Here is a 23,626-nt window from a genome sequence, read left to right on the forward strand (position 1 = left end):
GATGGACTAATAGAGAAAGTCCCACACACTGCTAGAAGGCCAAATATTTTTTCAGAGCTAGATGCAGATAAAAATTATTTTTAATTTGCAACCTGATGGAAGTCAGTATAGATGGACTAATAGAGAAAGTCCCACACACTGCTAGAAGGCCAAATATTTTTTCAGAGCTAGATGCAGATAAAATTATTTTTAATTTGCAACCTGATGGAGGTCAGTATAGATGGACTAATAGAGAAAGTCCCACACACTGCTAGAAGGCCAAATATTTTTTCAGAGCTAGATGCAGAAAAAAATTAGATTCAGTTTGCAACCTGATGGAGGTCAGTATAGATGGACTAATAGAACAAGTCCCACACACAGCTAGAAGCCCAAATATTTTTTCAGAGGTAGATGCAGATAAAAATTATTTTTAATTTGCAACCTGATGGAGGTCAGTATAGATGGACTAATAGAGAAAGTCCCACACACTGCTAGAAGGCCAAATATTTTTTCAGAGCTAGATGCAGATAAAAATTATTTTTAATTTGCAACCTGATGGAGGTCAGTATAGATGGGCTGATAGAGAAAGTCCCACACACTGCTAGAAGGCCAAATATTTTTTCAGAGCTAGATGCAGAAAAAAATTAGATTCAGTTTGCAACCTGATGGAGGTCAGTATAGATGGACTAATAGAACAAGTCCCACACACAGCTAGAAGCCCAAATATTTTTTCAGAGGTAGATGCAGATAAAAATTATTTTTAATTTGCAACCTGATGGAGGTCAGTATAGATGGACTAATAGAGAAAGTCCCACACACTGCTAGAAGGCCAAATATTTTTTCAGAGCTAGATGCAGAAAAAAATTATTTTGAATTTGCAACGTGATGGAGGTCAGTATAGATGGACTAATAGAACAAGTCCCACACACTGCTAGAAGGCCAAATATTTTTTCAGAACTAGATGCAGAAAAAAATTATATTCAATTTGCAACCTGATGGAGGTCAGTAGAGATGGACTAATAGAATGATGCTATACCCAAAAGATTTTACTTCACTAGGTGCAGTAAAAAAATTGGTATTCTATACACAGGTGGTATATCTTGCAACACAGATAGGCTACTCCACTGACTAACACACTCTGCAATAGGCCAAAAAGGATTAGCTTTGCTAGATTCAGCCAAATGCTGTGAAAAAAACTTGCACAGCACTGGCACAGACCTGCCTGGCAAAAACTGATAGGAACTGATGTAACCTAGTCCTGAAAAGGACTGCAATTACATTTAGTCTTTACTCCCACAATCTATCTATTTAAGAGCACAGACCTGCCTGATAAAAGTCGTAGGAAATGCTGTAACCTAGTCCTTAAAAGGACTGCAATCACAACTATTCCCTACTCCCAAGCTATCTGTAGATTTGTGCGAAAATTGGCTTGAAATTAACAAGGTATAGCGCACACAGCAACAGCGGTGCCATCTAACACGCAGCTGCAGCAGTGAGAAAATGGTGGCGACGGGGAAAATGGCTGGGTCTTATAGGGCAAGGACATGTGACATACACTGCCAATGACACATGCCCTTGCTTGTGTGAAAAAAAGCACTTCGCTCCGTGTGTGCGCTGCTGATAGGCTGACAGATTGCACCTCCCCACTGTAAATGCGGGTAAGAGAAAAAAAATGGAGATCTTCATTATTCCTGCAGAGATCCATCCCCTGCCCCTCCCCCCACCCCGCTGTACACTCAAACTGCATATTAACATTAATTTTCATCATTACTGAGAAAAAATCCAGTTATGATTTTGGTGCACGAACAGTTATCGAACATAACCTCGAACAGCCGAATTTTTCTCAAATCGTTCGTGTTCGCCGAACGGCTCGAACACCGCCCAAAACAGCTCGAATTTGTGATTGGCGAACAGTTCGAGTCGAACAACGCTCATCTCTAGTGGAGAGGTCCGGGGGAAAAATAAGAATATCATCAAGATAGACTACTACGGAAGATAGCAGCAAATCCCGAAAGATATCGTTGACAAAATCTTGAAAAACCGCAGGGGCATTGCATAATCCGAAAGGCATGATGAGATACTCGTAATGGCCATCACGAGTGTTAAAGGCTTTTTTCCACTCGTCGCCCTCACGGATTCGCACCAGATTATATGCCCCTCGCAGGTCGAGTTTAGTGAACATACGAGCCCCTCGCAACCTGTCAAATAGCTCAGAAATAAGGGGCAGAGTGTAGCGTTGGCGTCCCTGCCTCCTGCAAGGCAGGGACGCTGTTCCCCTCAACTCTCCGCTCCATGCCCGGTGTCTTCCTCCCACTCTGCTGGCAGCGCGCGCTGCATCCTGGCCACGGTGCTTAGGGCGCGCGCGCGCTCCCCCTCTCTTAAAGGGGACGCGCGCGACGTCCTAAGGAGTCCCCGGCCAATGGCCGGAGGACTTCACCATATATAAGGCACCTCCTCCAAAATGGAGGTGCCCGAGCAATGTTGTTGCAAAGCCTTCACTCTGCTTCAGCCCTCAGGTCCCGTTACCAGTTACCTGCCAGTCACCTGCCAGATTCCTGCTTGTTACCTGCCAGTCACCTGCCAAATTCCTGCCTGTTACCTGCCAGTCACCTGCCAGATTCCTGCTTGATACCTGCCTGATATCCGCTTACCTGCTTGCAAGCCTAAGGTCCGACAGTCTGCCTTCCGACACCTGTCAGTCTGTCTATGGACCTGCTTGCCCGCTCACCTGGGAGCGCTCACCTGCTACCTGCCTGCTAGCCTACCTGGAGGCTCTGCCGTCACTTGCCGTGACCACCTGCCTGTCCAGAGACTCTTGCCCGCTCACCTGGGAGAGCTCACCTGCTACCTGCCTGCTAGCCTACCTGGAGGCTCCGCCGTCACTTGCCGTGACCACCTGCCTGTCCAGAGACTCTTGCCCGCTCACCTGGGAGCGCTCACCTGCTACCTGCCTGCTAGCCTACCTGGAGGCTCCGCCGTCACTTGCCGTGACCACCTGCCTGTCCAGAGACTCTTGCCCGCTCACCTGGGAGCGCTCACCTGCTACCTGCCTGCTAGCCTACCTGGAGGCTCTGCCGTCACTTGCCGTGACCACCTGCCTGTCCAGAGACTCTTGCCCGCTCACCTGGGAGCGCTCACCTGCTACCTGCCTGCTAGCCTACCTGGAGACTCTGCCGTCACTTGCCGTGACCACCTGCCTGTCCAGAGACTCTCGCCCGCTCACCTGGGAGCGCTCACCAGCCACCTGCCTGCTATCCTTCTACCCAGAGACTGTCCCTGTCACTTGCCGTGACTACCTGCCCTTCTACCCAGAGACTGTCCCTGTCACTTGCCGTGACTACCTGCCCGTCTTCCCTGGGCGCCACCCGCTTCCTTACAAGGACCGCCCCCTTGTATAGTTGCTCAGAGGTTCCACCTCCCAGACCCTTTACAGTTTGCTCGGGCCATGGAACCCGGTGGCACCCAAGCTCCCTCGCTCTCGGACCTATGTCATGAACTGTCCCGTCAGAGGTCCCAACAGGAGTCCATCCTGAGTCATCAGCGGAATGTCAACTCTCGCCTGGACACTCTGACTGCTCCACCAGCTACCACCGCTAGTGTCATGACTCGTAACCCGGCAGCGCCTCTGTCCACCAATACCATGGTATCCTGCCCTGGACCCCGGCTTTCTGCACCTCCTCGCTTTGGAGGTGACTCCGCTCAAGCTCGGGGCTTCATAAACCAGTGCACCCTGCACTTTGAACTCTTGTCCCACCAGTTTATCTCCGACCGGTCCAAAGTAGCCTTTATCATGTCCCACCTCACGGGGGAGGCTCTGGCTTGGCTAAATCCTCTATGGGAGAGAGGAGACCCCCTGGTGTCCGACCTGCCAGCCTTTCTCACGGCTTTCCGGAAAGTCTTCTACGAACCCGGACGGAAGACCTCATCCGCATCATCTCTGCTACACCTCCATCAAAGAAATCTCACCGTGGGCCAATATGCCATACGGTTCCGTACCCTTGCTTCGGAGCTGGCCTGGGATAACGACGCCCTGGTGTCTGTCTTCTGGGAGGGACTCTCCGGCCGTATTAAAGATGAACTCGCCGGTCGGGACATTCCTACCACTCTCGACGACTTAATAACACTTGCCACCCGGATTGACATCCGGTTCCAGGAGCGCGCCAAAGAGGTCACCCGTGAGAGGAGGTTTCCACGTCTAGCCCCTACCTTTCAGAAACCCGTCAATCCCTCCGTTACTCCACAGGCACACTCACCTGAGCCTATGCAGGTCGACCAGACCAAGATGGTCAAAACCCGTCAAGACTTACGCCGTGCCGAGGGGAGCTGCTTCTACTGTGGCAGTAAGGAGCACCGGATCCGTTCCTGCCCAGAGAGGTCGGGAGACGCCTGTGTCAAGGATCGCTCAGAGAGGTCGCCCTAGACAAAAGTAAACCCTCTCCATCCCTGATGCTGTCAGTCTCTATCATCTGCGGAGAGAACCGCTATTTCGAACTGGCTCAACTTGACTCAGGAGCTGCTGGAAATCTCATCTCTCAATCCCTGGTAGAGAAATACCGCATTCCCACCAAACCTCTGGCCGTACCTTTATCTGTCGCCGCCGTGGATGGGGGCCTCTTACCACATCCCATCCAACTCATCTCCGAATCTCTAACTCTACAGGTGGGAATGCTGCATTCTGAGAGCATCTCCTTTCATGTTCTGCCTGGACTCTCTCACGCACTCTTGCTAGGCCTACCTTGGCTCCAGAAACATGCACCCGTGCTTGACTGGCAGACCGGAGAAGTCCTTCACTGGGGACAGGACTGCCATAAGACTTGTCTAGTTCCCGTTCATCCTGCTCGTCCTTCTCCTACCCCAGTCAATCTACCCAGTCTACCGGTTCCCTATTGGTCTTATGCGGATGTCTTCAATAAAAAAGAAGCAGAGACATTACCCCCTCATAGACCATACGACTGCCCAATCGACCTGATACCCGGCTCTACTCCTCCCCGTGGGCGTATCTACCCTTTGTCCGCTGCAGAGACCCGGTCCATGTCAGAATATATTGAGGAGAATCTGGCCCGGGGATTTATCCGGAAATCTACCTCCCCGGCGGGAGCAGGCTTCTTCTTCGTCAAAAAGAAGGACGGCTCACTCCGTCCATGTATAGATTATAGAGGCCTTAACCAGATTACAGTGAAGAATAAATACCCCCTCCCACTCATTCCTGAATTATTTGACCGTCTGAGGGGGGCTAGAATCTTCACCAAACTGGATCTCCGTGGGGCGTATAACCTGGTCCGTATCCGTCAGGGGGATGAGTGGAAGACGGCATTCAACACCCGGGACAGCCACTATGAATACCTTGTAATGCCCTTCGGTCTCTGTAACGCTCCTGCCGTCTTTCAAGAGTTGGTCAATGACATCTTCCATGACCTTCTCTACTCCTGCGTGGTGGTGTACCTGGACGACATCTTGGTCTTCTCTCCGGACCTTCCTACTCACCGGAGGGATGTTCGTCAGGTCCTGCTCAGGCTCAGGCAGAACCACCTCTACGCTAAATATGAGAAGTGCATCTTTGAGCAGACCTCTCTTCCATTTCTGGGCTACATAATCTCTCAGACCGGCCTACAAATGGATCCTGAGAAACTGTCTGCCATCCAGAAGTGGCCCCGACCAGAGGGGTTGAAGGCTATTCAGCGGTTCCTGGGCTTCGCCAACTATTACCGCCTCTTCATACCGCACTTCCCTTCCCGGACTGCCCCTATCTCTGCGCTCACCCGTAAGGGCACTAATCCCAGAAGATGGCCGCCCGAAGCTGAGGAGGCCTTTCTTTCCTTAAAACAGGCTTTCTCCTCCGCCCCGGTGCTGCATCGTCTGGACGGCAACAAACAATTCTTCCTAGAAGTTGACGCTTCCTCCTCCGGAGCCGGGGCGGTACTTACCCAAAAGTCATCTTCCGGAAGAATGGTAACCTGCGTTTTTTTCTCCAAACTCTTCTCCTCTTCTGAGCGCAATTATTCTATTGGAGACCGAGAATTGTTAGCCATTAAGCTGGCACTGGAGGAGTGGCGTTACCTGCTTGAGGGGGCTCTTCACCCGGTAATAATTTACACGGACCACAAGAACTTGGCTTACCTTCAGAGCGCCCAGAGACTTAACCCGTGCGAAGCCCGGTGGTCCTTGTTTTTTGCCCGCTTTGATTTTGTTCTTCATTTTCGCTCGGCAGACAAAAACATCAAAGCTGACGCCTTGTCCCGATCCTTCCTGGTATCTGATCTAGAGGAGGAACCTAAGCATATCATTGATCCCGCCAGAGTAATGCAAGTGGCCCCCGTGAATCTAAATCGTCTCCCTCCCGGTAAGACGTTTGTAACAGTACCTGATCGGAAGAAGGTCCTACACTGGGGTCACTCATCTAAGCTAGCTGGCCACGCCGGTCAGAAAAAGACCTTCCAGCTCATTACCCGGCATTACTGGTGGCCTACCCTGCACAAGGATGTAATAGACTTTGTTTCAGCCTGTGTGTCCTGCACCCGCAACAAAGTTCCTAGACACCTGCCAGCCGGTTGCCTCCTTCCTTTTCCAGTACCTGCTGCCCCGTGGCAGCATATAACTATGGACTTTATAACGGATCTCCCTGTCTCTGCCGGTTGTACGGTCATTTGGGTGGTCGCTGATCGCTTTTCCAAGATGGTGCACTTCATTCCCCTGCCGGGCCTCCCGTCTGCATCCGAACTGGCTAAAGACTTTATCCGCCACATCTTCCGTCTCCATGGCCTGTCCCTCCACATCGTGTCAGATCGTGGGGTTCAGTTCACCTCACGCTTCTGGAGAGCCACATGTAAGTTGCTTGACGTCACTCTGGACTTCTCCACTTACCATCCACAGTCCAATGGTCAAGTGGAGCGGATCAATCAGAACCTGACCAGTTACCTCCGGCACTGCGTTAATGCCCACCATTTGGACTGGGTGGATCTCCTACCATGGGCCGAGTTCTCTTACAATAATCACGAGAGCGAATCTTCCTCCAAATCCCCGTTTTTTGTAGTCTTCGGTCAGCATCCTCGGATCCCATTTCCCGTCTCCACCTCGGTGGACAATCCGGCTGCGGAATCTCTCGTTAGCGAATTCTCCTCCATTTGGGAGAGTACCCGATCCGCACTCCTTCAGTCGTCCGAGCGGATGAAAAAACACGCTGACAAAAAACGCCTGGATCCTCCACAATTCCGTCCTGGAGATAAAGTCTGGCTCTCGTCCAAGTATGTCCGGCTCAAGATTCCCTCCTACAAGTTAGGGCCTCGGTTCATCGGCCCACTGGAAGTTATCAAACAAATCAATCCGGTGGCCTATAAATTGAAACTCCTGGCCAACTTACGGATCCCTAACTCCTTCCATGTATCTCTCCTCAAACCCGTGGTACTTAACTCTTTTTCGAAGTCTACAGGTACGTCCCCTGCTCTGGTTTCCGCTGAGAACGAGTTTGAGGTAGAGAACATTCTGGCCACCAAAATGGTAAGAGGAAAAACCTTTTTTCTGGTAGATTGGAAGGGGTTTGGTCCTGAGGAGAGAACGTGGGAGCCTCGGGAGAACATCCATGCCCCTCTCATCCTTGATAAATTTCTCTCTGGCCTAAAAAAGGGGGGGCCTAAAGGGGGGGGTACTGTAGCGTCGGCGTCCCTGCCTCCTGCTAGGCAGGGACGCTGTTCCCCTCACCTCTCCGCTCTGTGCCCGGCGTCTTCCTCCCGCTCTTCACCATATATAAGGCACCTCCTCCAAAATGGAGGTGCCCGAGCAATGTTGTTGCAAAGCCTTCACTCTGCTTCAGCCCTCAGGTCCCGTTACCAGTTACCTGCCAGTCACCTGCCAGATTCCTGCTTGTTACCTGCCAGTCACCTGCCAGATTCCTGCCTGTTACCTGCCAGTCACCTGCCAGATTCCTGCTTGATACCTGCCTGATATCCGCTTACCTGCTTGCAAGCCTGCGGTCCGACGGTCTGCCTTCCGACACCTGTCAGTCTGTCTATGGACCTGCTTGCCCGCTCACCTGGGAGCGCTCACCTGCTACCTGCCTGTTAGCCTACCTGGAGGCTCCGCCGTCACTTGCCGTGACCACCTGCCTGTCCAGAGACTCTAGCCCGCTCACCTGGGAGCGCTCACCTGCTACCTGCCTGTTAGCCTACCTGGAGGCTCTGCCGTCACTTGCCGTGACCACCTGCCTGTCCAGAGACTCTTGCCCGCTCACCTGGGAGCGCTCACCTGCTACCTGCCTGCTAGCCTACCTGGAGGCTCTGCCGTCACTTGCCGTGACCACCTGCCTGTCCAGAGACTCTTGCCCGCTCACCTGGGAGCGCTCACCTGCTACCTGCCTGCTAGCCTACCTGGAGACTCTGCCGTCACTTGCCATGACCACCTGCCTGTCCAGAGACTCTTGCCCGCTCACCTGGGAGCGCTCACCAGCAACCTGCCTGCTGTCCTTCTACCCAGAGACTGTCCCTGTCACTTGCCGTGACTACCTGCCCTTCTACCCAGAAACTGTCCCTGTCACTTGCCGTGACTACCTGCCCGTCTTCCCTGGGCGCCACCCGCTTCCTTACAAGGACCGCCCCCTTGTATAGTTGCTCAGAGGTTCCGCCTCCCAGACCCGTTACACAGAGGATATTTATTCTTGATGGTGATGGCATTTAATCCTCTGTAGTCAATGCAGGGACGCAAATCACCCCCTTTTTTCTGAAAGAAAAAAAACCCCGCTCCCGCAGGAGAGACCGATTTCCTGATAAACCCCCGAGTCAGATTCTCTTTGATATAATCAGACATGACCTGGGTTTCGGGTACAGACAGAGGGTAGACCCTACTGCGAGGAGGCTCAGTACCGGGAACCAGGTCAATAGGACAGTCATACGGTCAGTGGGGAGGTAAAGTCTCAGCAGCCTTTTTAGAAAAGACATCCGCAAAGCTCCGGTATTGCACAGGCAGAGCGGACAAGTCAGGAGAAGGCTCAGAGACTGCTCCTCGGGCAGCTGTAACCATACACTGGGGCACACAATCTTTACCCCAGGAAGAAATTCTCCCTGTACTCCAGTCAATGTGTGGAGAGTGACGGCGTAGCCAAGGAAGACCCAATAACACCTGATCTAATCCCCCGGGGATAATAAGGACGGAGATAACCTCCCGGTGACCCTGAGGAAACGACATGGTGGGGGGAACAGACTGGTGGGTAATTTGTGTATCCAGCAGAGAACCATTGACCACCCTGATGTTCATTGACCTAGGCAGTAAGTCCATAGGAATGGCATGCTTCTGGGCAAATGCTGCAGACAAAAAGTTGCCATCAGCGCCAGAATCCACCCACGCCTTGGCTGTGACCACGGTTGTTCTGAAGGACAACGTCACCTCATAAAGTAATTTGGAGGACGAGACCCCAGAATCTAACACACACCCTCCAACGGTGGTTAGACACTCTCGTTTCCGGACTTCTTGGAGACCTTATTAACGGGGTACTCCAGAGAATGTGTGAGTCGGGAACGAGGGGGCTTAGACTTAGTCCAGGATATGTCCATAGCCTCAGGCTCCGGGTTGGGAACCGCGGGTTTGGAGATAGGCCTAGAGAAAGCGGGTGCCAACCGAAACCGAGGTCTGGAAACCTCCATCTCTAACTTGCATTCTGCATGACACAGATCAATTCGGTTAGCAAGTGTAATTAACTCTTCCAGAGAGGTTGGAATCTCCCTGGTGGCTAGAGCATCTTTAATATGCCCAGCCAGCCCCCTCCAAAACACCGGGATCAGTGACCGCTCCGGCCAATCCAGTTCAGCAGCGAAGGTTCTGAACTGAATGGCATAGTGGCTGGTGGTGACCGAACCCTGGGTCAACGCAAGCAGCTTAAGAGCCGTATCATGCGTGACCTGAGGCCCCAGAAAGACGCTTTTTAAGGTCCTAAGAAAGAGACCTGCATTAGCCACAACCGGGTCATTCCGCTCCCACAGTGGAGTGGCCCACTCCAGAGCCCTGTGGGAGAGCAACGAGATAACATAACCCACTTTGGCTCTCTCGGAGGGAAATCGTGCCTCCATCATCTCCAAGTGAATGGAGCATAAATTTATAAAACCCCTGCAAAATTTACTGTCCCCAGAAAATTTCTCCAGGAGAGCAAAGCGGGGTAATGGAGCACTTGCAGCGGTGGCAGCCGAGTTTATCATGTTGGCTGCTAGAGAAGCCGCCTGGGTAGCTACTGCAGTGGTATCAGCAACAGGTATCATTTGTTCCAGAGACCTGAGTCTGGTCTCCAGTTGCTGTATATAACGCTGCAGCTGCTGGTTGTCGGCCATGTTCGGCAAGACCCTGGCGCTCAGATACTGTTAGGGGGACGGTTGCAAACACTTTATTAAATAGGAACGCAACCGACCCCAGGGTCCGCGATGCAGCCTGGTGGTCTGCTGCCGAACTCTTCCCGAGTGAGAAGGGAAGAAAACCAACTAAAAGATAACCCTTCCATGTTAACTTCACACCGGACATGGTATAGCGGTACGCTCTATCTCCGATAGGTGCTCGGGAGAAGAGCGTCCGCCGCCGCACCTAAAACCTGCCTAACCTCTCCGTGTTACAGCACACGGGAGGAGACTAACGGTTCACACAATCTCCAAGAACCGCAGGGAGACGTGTGACTGGGGAGACGCAGTAGCCCTGTCTTCGATACAGGCGCTACGCTATGGGGAATGGCACTAAAGCGGTTCACACAATCTCCAAGAACCGCGGGGAGACGTGTGACCGAACTAGGAGCAGTAGCCCTGTCTTCGATACAGGCACTACGCTAAAGAGAAGGCGCTAGTGTGCGGGAGTGATTTCCGCCAGGTACTCGTGCACTCAGCCGGCGTGCTATCGGACAGAGCCGACCCGCTCAATATGGCTCTTAGAGGAGCTCTGAAGATATGCGTGCACAACCAAACAACTAGCTCAAATGATCTGAGTGCGCCCCCATGTTTGTGGGCGGGCCTTTTAAAAACTAAGCCCTGCCCCACTGTCGCACCATTGGTGACGTCACCTGTGACCAATCAGGCGGTGCCAGGTCACCGGGTCAGCTGGTTCCTGAACCACCAATCACGGTGTGCCATGTCATGGGCATGCTCAGTGCGATGCATTCTAGACTTAGGCTGCAGTGGCCTAGTCTCTCTCCGCAACCTGTGCTTCATGTTGCTAGGCACAAATACACAAGATAACACTTGTACCTCTTGTGCATTGGCTAGGTGTTGGGACTGACAGTGATGTTGTGCAGCATCAGCCCTGGCTGAACCAGAATGGGAGACCACAGAATCCACTGATGACTCAGAACCCATTTCTGATTCAGCAAGCACCCAGCGCCTAACAATAGTGATGGACCCAGCTTTCATCCTGTGTGATCAGTCTGTTGAAAAAGTCCTCCTGGTTTTCATGGCACATTGTCAATAGAGCCTGAGAGCATTTGACTCTTTCTGGCTTCTGGAAAGGTGTGAGCAGCTGGGGAACCCAACAAGTGGATACCTTATGCATGTGAAGATGGTCTTCGATGATTTTTTCCACGGACCCCACACTAATCTTGACATTTTGGGCGAGATCGCAAAAGGTTACGCGGCAATTTTCCAAAATAGCGACCTCCACTCATCAATAGCAGAGTAGAGTCGTCCTGGAATTGGAGCTGTTTGCACCGAAGACCAACCACATTTCAATTGACAAGGCCAGTTATTAACTACATCATATGATGGGCAATCATCACCATAAACCTCTTTCATCTCATTGAACGTCTCTTTTGGTGTGCGGCCTTTCAAGTAAAGGAACTTGATGACTGCTCTGTATTCCACTGGGTCCATTATCAAACCTCACACCACTTCAGCACCTGCAAAATCAAGATGTTTATCAGTTCTGAGTTGCAAATTGGCACGTAACCTATAGAGACTTATATCATTACACTTGTGAAGTTTCAATGTCCTGTGATAAATAGAAGTGGTTCAGGGGAAATATTTAATGAGCGTCCCTCGTATGTGTAAAATGAGTGTCATTCAAAACTACAAATCGTCCCCAAAAGCACAAGATAACATGTGGCTGTGTCAGTGGAAATATAGAAAAGTTATACCTCTTAAAAGAAGAGGAGGAAAAAAGAAAAGAGCAAAAGTTAATATTGGAGTCTATATTAGATCCTGTGCCAGAGTAGAAATACATTATTGTAATCCTTATTATAAATTCTGGTTTTCCAATATGTCCATAAAATGTTGACTTAATTTCTTGATACATTCACAAAAAAAAAAAAAAAAAGAAAAATCAGGTTGGCAACATTTATGTTGTTCAAGAATAGGTATTTTAGAAGCAAATGTCATTTAGTACAGATAGGTCTCTATTAGCTTTGCTGATGTAGACAGGCATTCCACTTCTTGACAAAGCATGAACAGCTCAGCAAAGCATAAGACTGGAGATAGTGAGTGAACAGATACTAAAAGTCTATCTAAAAATTCTTCTTTCGATTAAGGTCTGGACTGACTTGGCAGCCTCAGACAAAACCATATTTTTCACTAGTCACAAGAGGCTAAAAAGATAAAAAAAAATGGCAGGTATTTCTCAAGACCAATGGTGTATTATAGATGCAGTAAAAGTTGGTTTAATAGTCTGTATTAAATTTATGTTATATACTGCTGACAATTCTTGCTTAGCTCTGAGTCAATAATATAAATATATCTACAATTTAATTTGCTATTATGCAATATGACTCATTTTATTGGGAGTTTACGATGAAGATGGTAGGCAGTAAGATGGCAGGCTAAGTCTACACAGGGTTTGTCTGTATAGTAGTCTATTATATAGGTCTAAATGACAGCTGTATACCCTAAATATTAGGATATTATAATTAAAGAAGAACTCCTCCTCCTATCAACGTTTTTATCCTCTTAATACATTGTAATCATCATACTATATAGCACTGTGTACTTACAATTGCTCATTTTGCCTTTCTACCCAGTAAATTCTCATCTTTTCCATTAGGTCTATGATCTCACGTGATTAAAAACTGGCTAGTTGAATCCTTCTATGCTCTATGTTGAAACAGGAGGTCAATATTTCTTGTATGAGTCATGAGTCGTGCAAAAGTTCCTGGCAAGAAAGGAGGGAATAGCTGGGCTAGGAGGTGAAGATGGGAATGATTCATCCAGGAAAAAAAAACTTCTTGTGTCTACATAAAGCAGAGAAAAGAGAAGAATTAGCTGGGTGGAAAGGCAAAATGAGCAATTGTAAGTACACAATGCTATATAATATGATTGCAAAATATTAACTTGATAAAAACTTTGATAGGAGTGTTTCTTTAAATTATTTTCAAAGTTGCATTTTTTAAATTTATTTAGAAGTTTTTAAACATTTACTTGCTTAAAATCACAATATTTATACAATCCTAATTCAAAAAAAGTTGGGTCGCTGTGTAAAATATAAAGAAAGTGCAATGATTTGGACATCTCTTCTAGCCATATTTTATTCACAACAAAACAGTTCACAAATCAGAAGTTGAATGTTATACATCTCTCCATTTTTATTTACGTTGAGGAACCTTTTTCTGAAATTGTTCCACAATTTTTAGACATAGTTGTTCACAAATTGGTGAACCTCTAACCATCTTTGCTTCTGAGAGACTCGTGCTCTTTTTATACACAGTCTTGTGACTTCTTTGAAAATTGACCCTCAAGCTGTTTTCATTAGTGCCTCTTATTTTTCTAGCCATTTGTTAACCCTGTCCCAATATTTTTGAGATCTGTTGCTGCCAACTGTTTAACTTCTGATCTGTGTTCTATGTTCTATTGTGTATAAAATTCGGCTATAAGAGATTACCAAATTATTGCATTTTTCTTTCTTATTCATTTCACACGGCGTCACAACTTTTTTTGAACTGGGATTGTAGATAAAAACATGAGAATTCCAAAATTAGTTAAAACATGACCTTTCTTCACAAGCAACCTAGTTGGGCAATTAATTGCAGTAATTACAATCTCTACTGGAAAGATTTTGTAAGCATTACACTCTTTGCCTAGGAGACTGGCCACCACTGTAGACAGCAGTGGAGGCCAGTAACCTGGGCAACAAGCAGTAAACTGTAAGACTTAGAAATCTTCTACATTCTTGAGAACAGAGTAACAAGTAAATTGCAAAGTAGGTTCTTTTTACAAGCGGTTTGCAATTTTAATGATTTAATATAATGAGAAATACCCTTTAATCAGTAAATAAAACTATGCAAACTTGGTATTGCCATGAATAAAGTTAACACCCACAGAATACAGTTAGCACTTTAATTGCTAAACAAATAAAAAGCATCAAATTTATAATGCCAAAAATAGCAAAATGTCTGTCTTTCTATTTCTTCTCTTGAAGAGTTAATAAAAGTTAAATATTTTTTGTATGTACCCCAAAATGGTGCCACTGGCAAACACAACTTATTCTACAAAAAAGCAAGCTCTCAAACAGCTAAGTTGACAAAAAAATACAAAAAATTATGGCTTCCGGAATGCAATGATGTAAAATAATAAAACGATGTTTAGACATTAAGGCTAAGTTAGGCCAGGTCATTAAGGGGTTACTAAAAATATTGTATTTTCCCCCCAAGGTCCTGATATTGCTAAGAATGATGGCGTCTACTCAAGGTATTTCACATCTTTCTCAATTAATGGAAGATACAACTTAAAAGTGCGTGTTGAAAGCAGAAAAAAAAAAGCTCGTTTGGTTCTTCCTCGAAACCGTGCTCTTTATATACCAGGCTATGTGGAGAATGGTATGACAACATATTAATATTGCTATATTTAAGATATTGTAATATGAATGAATTTTTCTTATACATCAAATATTCTTATTGTTTGCAATCCAACAGTCATAATGACAATAGAGGCTGGAGAATAAATCAAATAACAGAATGAAATAACAAATTTGCAACTTCAAGTATTCTTCCTTCTGCACGATGCAGTTTCATCTTGGCTCAAATATTCTTTGTCTAACCCTAACTTTTATACCTCCCTAGCTTCTCCTGATATACTGTATATGGCCAGAATACTAAGATAGGCTTAGCCCTTTCCAGAATCAAACAAGGTTGTCCCTAGTACATACAGTAGGTCCTAAGATAACTAGTTAGAAAAGTTTTAATACCTGTTAGTCCTTCTTGATTCCCTTCCCAAGGGCTAAATAAAAGATGAAACTAAGGATAGAAGCCCCTTAATGACTGCCGTAACGCATTTTCACGATGGCAGTTAAGGGTACTTATTCCTCAGCGCCATGAAAATGCGTCACTGAGGAATAAGGCTGTAGAGTTGGAAATTCTCTGGGGTCTTAGCTACCAGGGGTAGCTGAGACCCTCGAGAATGTCATCAGGGCCGGTTTTTCTTGTCCCCAGTCACGTGATCGCCGTTATTCACCGAATAACGGAGATCACAAAAAAAAAGTGTGCCCGCGATTTACAATCATTTCTCTCTCCTCTGACATGGTATACATGTCAGAGGAGAGAGAAATGAAGCCCCCTGATCTCCCCAGCACCTTTGCCATCCTCCAATCTCCTGCATCTTCCTGTAAAAAAAAAATGGCGGGCGCCTGTGGAGATCTGCCCAGCAATAACAGAGAATTTTCTCTATTGGTTCATTTTGAGCACTATGATAAATCATATCACAGTGATCAAAATAAATAAATAAATAAAACCCCCTCTTGTACCCCCCTTAGATAAATAAAAATGATAAAATAAAAAATAAATATTTTTGATTAGGGTTAGGGTTGGCCCAGGGCTAGGGTTAAGGTTAGCCCATGGTCAGGGCTAGGGTTAGCCCAGGGTTAGGGTTAGTGTTAGCCCAGGGTTAGCCCAGGGTTAGGGCTATGGTTAGCCCAAGGTTAAGGTTAGCCCAGGGTCAGGGTTAGCCCAGGATTAGGGTTACGGTTTGCCCATTGTTAGGGTTAGGGTTAGCCCAGGGTTAGGGTTAGGGTTAGCCCAGGGTTAGGGTTAGGATTAGCCAAGGGTTATGGTTAGTGCAGGGTTAGGGTAAGGGTTAGCCCTTTGTTATGGTTAGGGTTAGCCCAGGGTTGGGGTTAGCACAGGGTTAGGGATAGCCCAGGGTTAAGGTTAGGGTTAGCCCAGGGTTAGGGTTAGCTCAGGGTTATGGCTATGAATAGCACAAGGCTAAAGTTAGCCCAGGGTTAGGGTTAGTCCAGGGTTAGGGTTATGGTTTGTCCAGAATTAGGGTTAGGGTTAGCCCAGGGTTAGGGTTAGGGTTAGCCAAGGGTTATGGTTAGCGGAGGGTTAGGGTAAGGATTAGCCCATTGTTAGGGTTACGTTAGCCCAGGGTTAGGGTTAGGGTTAGCCCTGGGTTAGGGTTACAGTTTCTCCAGAATTAGGGTTAGCCCAGGGTTAGGGTTAGGCCATGGTCAGGGCTAGGGTTAGCCCAGGGCTAGGGTTAGCCAAGGGTTAGGGATAGCACAGGGTTAGGGATAGCCCAGGGTTATGGTTAGCCCAGGGTTAGGGTTAAGGTTAGCCCAGGATTAGGGTTAGCCCAGGGTTAGGGTTAGCCCACGGTTAGGATTAGGGTTAGCCCAGGGACAGGGTTAGTTCAGGGTTAGGGTTAGCACAGAGTTAGGGTTAGCCCAGGGTTAGTGTTAGGGTTAGCCCAGGGTTAGGGTTAGCCCAGGGTTATGGTTAGGGTTAGCCCAGGGTTAGGGATAGCACAGGGTTAGGGATATCCCAGGGTTAGGGATAGCCCAGGGTTAGGGTTAAGGTTAGCCCAGGATTAAGGTTAGCCCAGGGTTAGGGTTAGTTCAGGGTTAGGGTTAGCACAGGGTTAGGGTTAGCCCAGGGTTAGTGTTAGGGTTAGCCCAGGGTTAGGGTTAGCCCAGGATTAGGGTTAGTCCAGGGTTATGGTTAGTGTTAGCCCATGGTTAGGGTTAGCCCAGGGTTAGGGCTATGGTTAGCCCAAGGTTAAGGTTAGCCCAGGGCTAGGGTTAGCCCAGATAACCCTAACCTTAACCCTGGGTTTGCCCATTGTTAGGGTTTGCCCATTGTTAGGGTCAGGGTTAGCCCAGGGTTAGGGTTAGCACAAGGTTAGGGATAGCCCAGGGTTAGGGTTAGCCCAGGGTTAGGGTTAGGGTTATCCCAGGATTAGGGTTAGCACAGGGTTAGGGTTAGCCCAGGGTTAGGGTTAGCCCAGGGTTGAGGTTAGCCCAGGATTAGGGTTAGCACAGGGTTAGAGTTAGCCCAGGGTTAGTGTTAGGATTAGACCAGGGTTAGGGTTAGCCCAGGATTAGAGTTAACCCAGGATTAGGGTTAGCCCAGGATTAGGGTTAGGGTTACAGTTAGGATTAGGGCTAGGGTTGTGCTAGGGTTGGGATTTTTTCAAAAGTAAAGGAAAATAATGATGACGATATGGCGACTAGTGTTGATCGCAAGTGCTCGCTACTTGAGTTTTCATTGGAAGCTGGGGTATGCACCGAGTATCGTGGATGCTCAAGTGCCTTGCTCGAGTCCTCGCCCCGCATTTTTTGCGGTTGTTACACAGCCAAAATAAAACACACGAGGATTGCCTGCCATACACGAGCGATCTCCGTATGTTTTTTTGGGTGTCTAACAACCTTGAAACATGCAGGACAGGGACTCAAGCATGTCACTCAAGCACCCACGAGACATGGTGCATAGTACCCGAGTACCCGATGCAAACTCAAGTTGCGAGCACTTGCGCTCAAGCCTAGTGACAACTTATTCAATATGATGACCTAATGTTATCAAATTCTATGCGTACTTCTGGTTTCAAAATGTACACTTTGATAAAATCCTTGAGAGGTGTAGTTTCCAAAATGGGGTCACTTGTGGAGGGTTTCCACTGTTTAGGCACATCAGGAGCTCTTCCAAACACAACATGACATCCGCTAATTATTCAAGCAAATTTTACATTCAAAAAGCCAAATGGCGCTCCTTCCCTTCCGAACCCTGCGGTGCGCCCAAACAGTGGTTTTCCCCCACATATGGGGTTTCGGCTTACTCAGGAAAAATTGCACAACAAATTTTATGTTGCAATTTCTCCTGTTACCCTTATGAAGATGCAAAATTCGGGGCTGAAAAACATTTTTGTTGCAAAAATGTGAAAATTTTATTTTTACGGCTCAATGTTATAAACTTCTGTGAAGCACCTTGGAGTTCAAGGTGCTTACCACACATCTAGATAAGTTCCCTGAGAGGTCTAGTTTCCAAAATGGTGTCACTTTTGGGGGGTTTCCACTGTTTAGGCACATCAGTGCTTCCCCAAACGCAACATGGCGTCCGCTAATTATTGCAGCAAATTCTACATTCAAAAAGTCAAATGGCGCTCCTTCCCTTCCAAACCCTGCCGTGCGCCCAAACAGTGGTTTTCCCCACATACTCAGGAGAAATTGCACAACAAATTTTTTGGCCCATTTTCTCCTGTTAAACTTGAGAAAATTAAAAATTTGCGGCCTGAAGTAAAATTTGTGTGAAAAAAAGTTAAATGTTCATTTTTTCCTTCCATGTTGCTTCAGTTCCTGTGAAGCACGTGAAGAGGTTTATAAACTTCTCGAATGTGGTTTTGAGCACCTTGAGGGGTGCAGTTTTTAGAATGGTGTCAGTTTTGGGTATATTCTGTTGTGTAGACCCCTCAAAGTCACTTCAAATGTGATGTGGTCCCTAAAAAAAGTGGTTTTGTAAATTTTGTTGGAGAAATGAGAAATCGCTGGTCAACTTTTAACCCTTATAACTTCCTAACAAAAAACATTTTGGTTCCCTCATTGTGCTGATGTAAAGTAGACATGTAGGAAATGTTATTTATTAACTTTTGTGTGACATATGTCTCTGATTTAAGGGCATAAAATTCAAAGTTTGAAAATTGCAACATTTTCTAAATTTTCATCAAATTTCCATTTTTTTCACAAATAAACACAAGTCTTATCGAAGAAATTTTACCACAATCATGAAGTACAATATGTCACGAAAAAACTTTCTCGGAATCAGTGGGATCTGTTGAAGCATTCCAGAGTTATTACCTCATAAATTGACAGTGGTCAGAATTGTAAAATTTGGCTTGGTCATTAAGTACATAATTGGCTCCGATCTTAAGGGGTTAGAGTGGTGAAATCAAACTAAACCATTACATTGACCCTTTCCAATATACCTCGAGTTTTCTGTATTTATATAAAAAATAACAAAAAATGCCAATGGTTTTTGAATTTTGTTTCAGAATTACTGATTTGCTATCATATAACATCTGGTCACAGTGTTTTCCGTTTCACAAAAATATGCAAAAATATGTAGAAAAATTGAAGGCACCTTATAGGTGGCTTTAATTTAAACTAACACCTCATTCAGACGTCTGTACAACATGGTCTGTGTACCATCCGTGGCTATGGGTGTGACGGTGAGTCACTATTAGCTGACAAGCTGAGAGACAGGGTAGTCAACGTGTCCGAGGTCAAAAGCCAGGAGGATACATTATACACAGAGGGAAGAGATAAAGGCGTAGTCAGGTAACGGTCCGATGTTAGAATACAAGGAGAAAAGTGGATCAGAGCAAAGGGAACAGGAAAAACGGATGGGCAGAACAAGGTCCAAGGTCAGACAGCAAAAAGATCCACAAGCAGAACACAAGGCACAGAGAGACAAACCACACAGAGCTGAATGTACGTCTTGCAGAGATCTGGGACTGAAAGCCCATCTAAGTAGCAGAGCAATCTCCTGGGAAAGGGAACCCCTGAAGGCAGCCCAGAATCTCACAGTCTCAGATTGGCCAGCCGAGCTGTCAATGAAAATACCAACAGCTCAGCACACCCCTGCACCAGGCTGGATGACTGAGCTGTCAATCAAAGTACTGACAGCTTCAGCACGCCCCTGCACCAGATTGGACACCTGGGCTGTCAGTAACTGCATCCCAGACACATTGAGGGGTGGAATCATAACAATGGTTCTTTTGACCCAAACTTGCCAGCCTCATATATTCCTATAAGGCTGTGAAGTTCGAGTCAGGAGACCTTCTGCCAGTCCATGCATCACAGCTCAATGTTGCACAGATGTCTGTATGAGGCTAAAAGTTCATATAAACAAAAAAAAAACTAAAAAAAAAAAAAACTTTAACACATATGTGTACTTTTGGATTTATTTAGGCGTGGTGTCTATGAATCCACCAAGACCAGTAATAGATGAAGAACAACTTGAAGTCGATACATTTAGCAGAACTGCATCAGGTGGATCTTTTGTAATATCTAACATACCACCTGGACTTCCGACAGACATTTTTAAACCAGAGAAAATAACTGATTTAGAGGCAAAGATAGTGGATGAAAGTGTTTCTTTATCCTGGACAGCCACTGGTGATGAACTGGATCAAGGAACTGGTGAGACATTTTTATACAAGAAATCTTTAATTTTTCAGGGATAATAATTTAGCAAATAGAAAATGACTAGTCAGTGTATTGACATTATAAGTCATCTGCATTCATACATTGGTTTATCTAGGTAAATAAATAATATATTTGCCTTTGAAGTGCATGAAACTTTATTAAGACGAGCAAGTTAGCTATAGTCAACCACAGCAACTCTAGGAAACTGTTTTCACCACCAGCCTTAAAAGGAGTCTGTCACCACATTTGACCTATCTAAACTATTAATATGGGCAGACAGGTGATAGACCGCTGAGGAGAGTGATCCCTGTATGCCTCATATCAGATACCTTGTTGTTAATAAATCGACTTTTATCACTTTATATAAATGAGCAAATCCAGGCTATGGGGAGGACATTGCCTGGAAGATAACTCCGCCTCCAGAGCTTATTTTACATGACCCCCATCTCCTCTATACATAGTATGATGTTCTTACTGCTCCCCCAAAACACAGTATAATAACCCCCACAGAAACCCTTACACTGTATAATGGTCACCACAGTAGAACAAACTCTGTATAATGGCCCCCACACTGTATAATGGCCCTCACACTGTATAATAGCCTCCACAGTAGTTCCCACACTATCCCTCAAACTGTATAATTGCCCCCGCACTTGCCCCCATATTATATAATGGCCCCTGCAGCCCTCACATTAGCCCCAAAACTGTATAATTGTTCCCGCATTAGAACCCAACTGTATAATAGCCACTGCATGTGCTCCCATACTGTATAATTGCCCCCACATTAGATTTTATGCTATATAATGACCCCCACATTAGCCCCCAAACTGTATAATTTCCCCTGAATTAGCTCCCACACTGCAGAATGGCCCCCACATTAGCTCCTATATTGTACAATGGGTTTCACATTAGCTCCTTTACTGTATAATGGGCCCCACCTTCATTTCTATAAGTTATACTGGGCCCCACATTAGCTCCTACAATGTATAATTTCCCCACATTAGCTCCTCAACTGTATAATGGGCCCCACATTAGCTCCTATACTATATAATGGGCCCCACATTAGCTCCAATACTGTATGATGGACCTCACATTAGCTTCTGTACTGTATAATGGACCTCACTTTAGCTCCAATACTGTATAATGGACCTCACACTAGCTCCTATACTGTATAAAAGATCCCACATTAGCTTTTACACTGTATAATGGACTCTATATTAGACCCCAAACTGTATAATGCCCCCCCACTTTAGCTCCTAAGATGTATAATGGCCCCCAATTAAGCTCCTACATTGTCTCATGGACTTCACAATATCCTCCAAACTGTATAATGGGCCCACACTTTATAAGGGCCCCCACAGTACAGTAGTCCCTACAATATATGAGGGAGGATGTATGAGGCAGGGCAGGGCACCCCCAGTGTTTCAGGTTCACCCTTTGTTTATGATGCCCCCATAAAATAAAAAAATGTCATATACTCACCTAATTCAGGATCCTGACGACTCCACTGGCAAGGCTTGGGCGGACAACGCGCTGTCATAGCCCTGACGCATGCACCAGACGTCAGAGTCTCTGCATGGTGAGATGATGTCACCATGCCAAGAATATAATGTCCTGCACAGCCATTCTATAGACCGCAAATAAACCTACAGAACAGAGAGTGGTAGTACAGGGAGACACCGTCTCCCTGCTCTACCTCGGGGCTTAATTGTATCAGCGTGTTGTGCTCGCTGATACAGTTAAGGGTAGAGCAGCTCCGGGTGTGCCCCTCCGGGTGGGCGCCCAGGTCTATCACACCCTCTGTTCCCCACTGCTGGGGATGTATAGGAGCATTGGTGATGACATAGGTCGCAAGGTCAAATATCACTCAATGCCACTTGAGGAGGATTTTAGAGATGATCTGCTCCAAAAAAACCTCCTCAAAATGTTGTGTAAACATAGCCTAATGGTTAAACATATGTGAATCTTTTTTTCACAATTCAGTTATTTCATACTTAAAAGAATACAATGTGTGGTTCCTCCAGGAGAACGTGGGAGACATCTACTGGCCAAACTATTATAACATATTCATGTATGAATATAGAATTAAGCAAAATATGCCAAACAAAGTCCTATTGTAAATCTATACTGAGAGCAGGCAGAGTATAAGTACAAAGTGCGTGTGAAAGATGCGATAAAAAGTTGTAAATATACACAACTTATTAAACAAGCTAAGCCATGATTTCCAGAGTGAACAATCCTGATGGGGCCCTCCCCTATGTGAGTTTTAACTTAAGAAAGACTTTGGTAGAAAAAATTCTACTATCAGAAAATAAAAGAGAATATAAAAAAATATGTTTCACTATAAATATTAAGAAATAATATAGGTGATACATCCCTAAAAAGCATGATGGGGACCTCCTTTAGGGAACTAGTACAATATGAGTCATTAAGTATTGCCCTGTATTTAGCTCTGTCCATTTTACCATCAGCTCTGACCAGCTTCCCTGTCCCTGCTGAAGAAAAGCATCCCCAAAGCATGATGATACCATCACCATGTTTAACTGTGGTGCTGGTGTTTTTTTCAGGGTGATGTGCAGTGTTAGTTTTCTGCCACACATAACATTTTGCATTTATCCCAAAAAGTTCTACTTTGGTCTCATCTGAGCAGAAAACCTTCATCCACATGCTATCTGTGTCTTCTACATGGCATTTTACAAACTGCAAACTTGACTTCCTATATCTTGCCTTCAAAAATGGCTTTCTTTTTGCCATTCTTCCATAAAGGCCAGATTTGTGGAGTATATGACTAATAGTTGTCCTGTGGACAGATTCTCCCATCTCTGCAGCTCCTACAGAGTGACTATGGGCCCCTTGGTTGCTTCTCTAATTAGTGCTCTCCTTTTTTTAAATGTTAGTTTAAGTAGACGGTAAGGTCTCAGTAGGTTTGCAGTTATACCACACTCCTTCCATTTTTGGATGATGGATTGAACAGTGCTTCATGAGATGTTCAGAGCTTGGGCTATTTTTTATAACCTAACTTTGCTTTACTCTTTTCCACAACTTTATCCCTGACCTGTCTGGTGTGTTCCTTGCTTTTAATGATGCGAATTGATCCCTAATGTTCTCAAACAAACATCTGAGGCCTTCACAGAACAGCTGTAATTATACTTAGAATAAATTACACACGGGTGGACTCAACTTACTATTTTTGTGACTTCTTGAGGCAATTTGTCACCCAGGATTTAATTTAAGGGTATCAGACTACATAAAATAAATAGAAAACCATGTATCATTTCCTTTACGCTTCACAAATACT

The 23,626-nt window shown here is 46.1% G+C and overlaps 1 protein-coding gene across 1 annotated transcript in view; it reads left to right on the forward strand.

Moving 5' to 3' along the window:
* Positions 1-23,626, forward strand: part of LOC141156778 (calcium-activated chloride channel regulator 1-like) — a 95,330-nt gene that overhangs the window by 70,612 nt on the left and 1,092 nt on the right. The window contains exons 12-13 of the mRNA XM_073643155.1: positions 14,567-14,731; positions 20,092-20,322. Coding sequence (XP_073499256.1) covers positions 14,567-14,731; positions 20,092-20,322 — 396 coding nt within the window. The remainder of the gene's footprint in view (positions 1-14,566; positions 14,732-20,091; positions 20,323-23,626) is intronic.

This window comes from Phyllobates terribilis, unplaced genomic scaffold, assembly GCF_046119375.1.
Source record: "Phyllobates terribilis strain yellow unplaced genomic scaffold, ASM4611937v1 Scaffold_8__6_contigs__length_399053987, whole genome shotgun sequence".
NCBI classification, from domain to species: Eukaryota; Metazoa; Chordata; class Amphibia; order Anura; family Dendrobatidae; genus Phyllobates; species Phyllobates terribilis.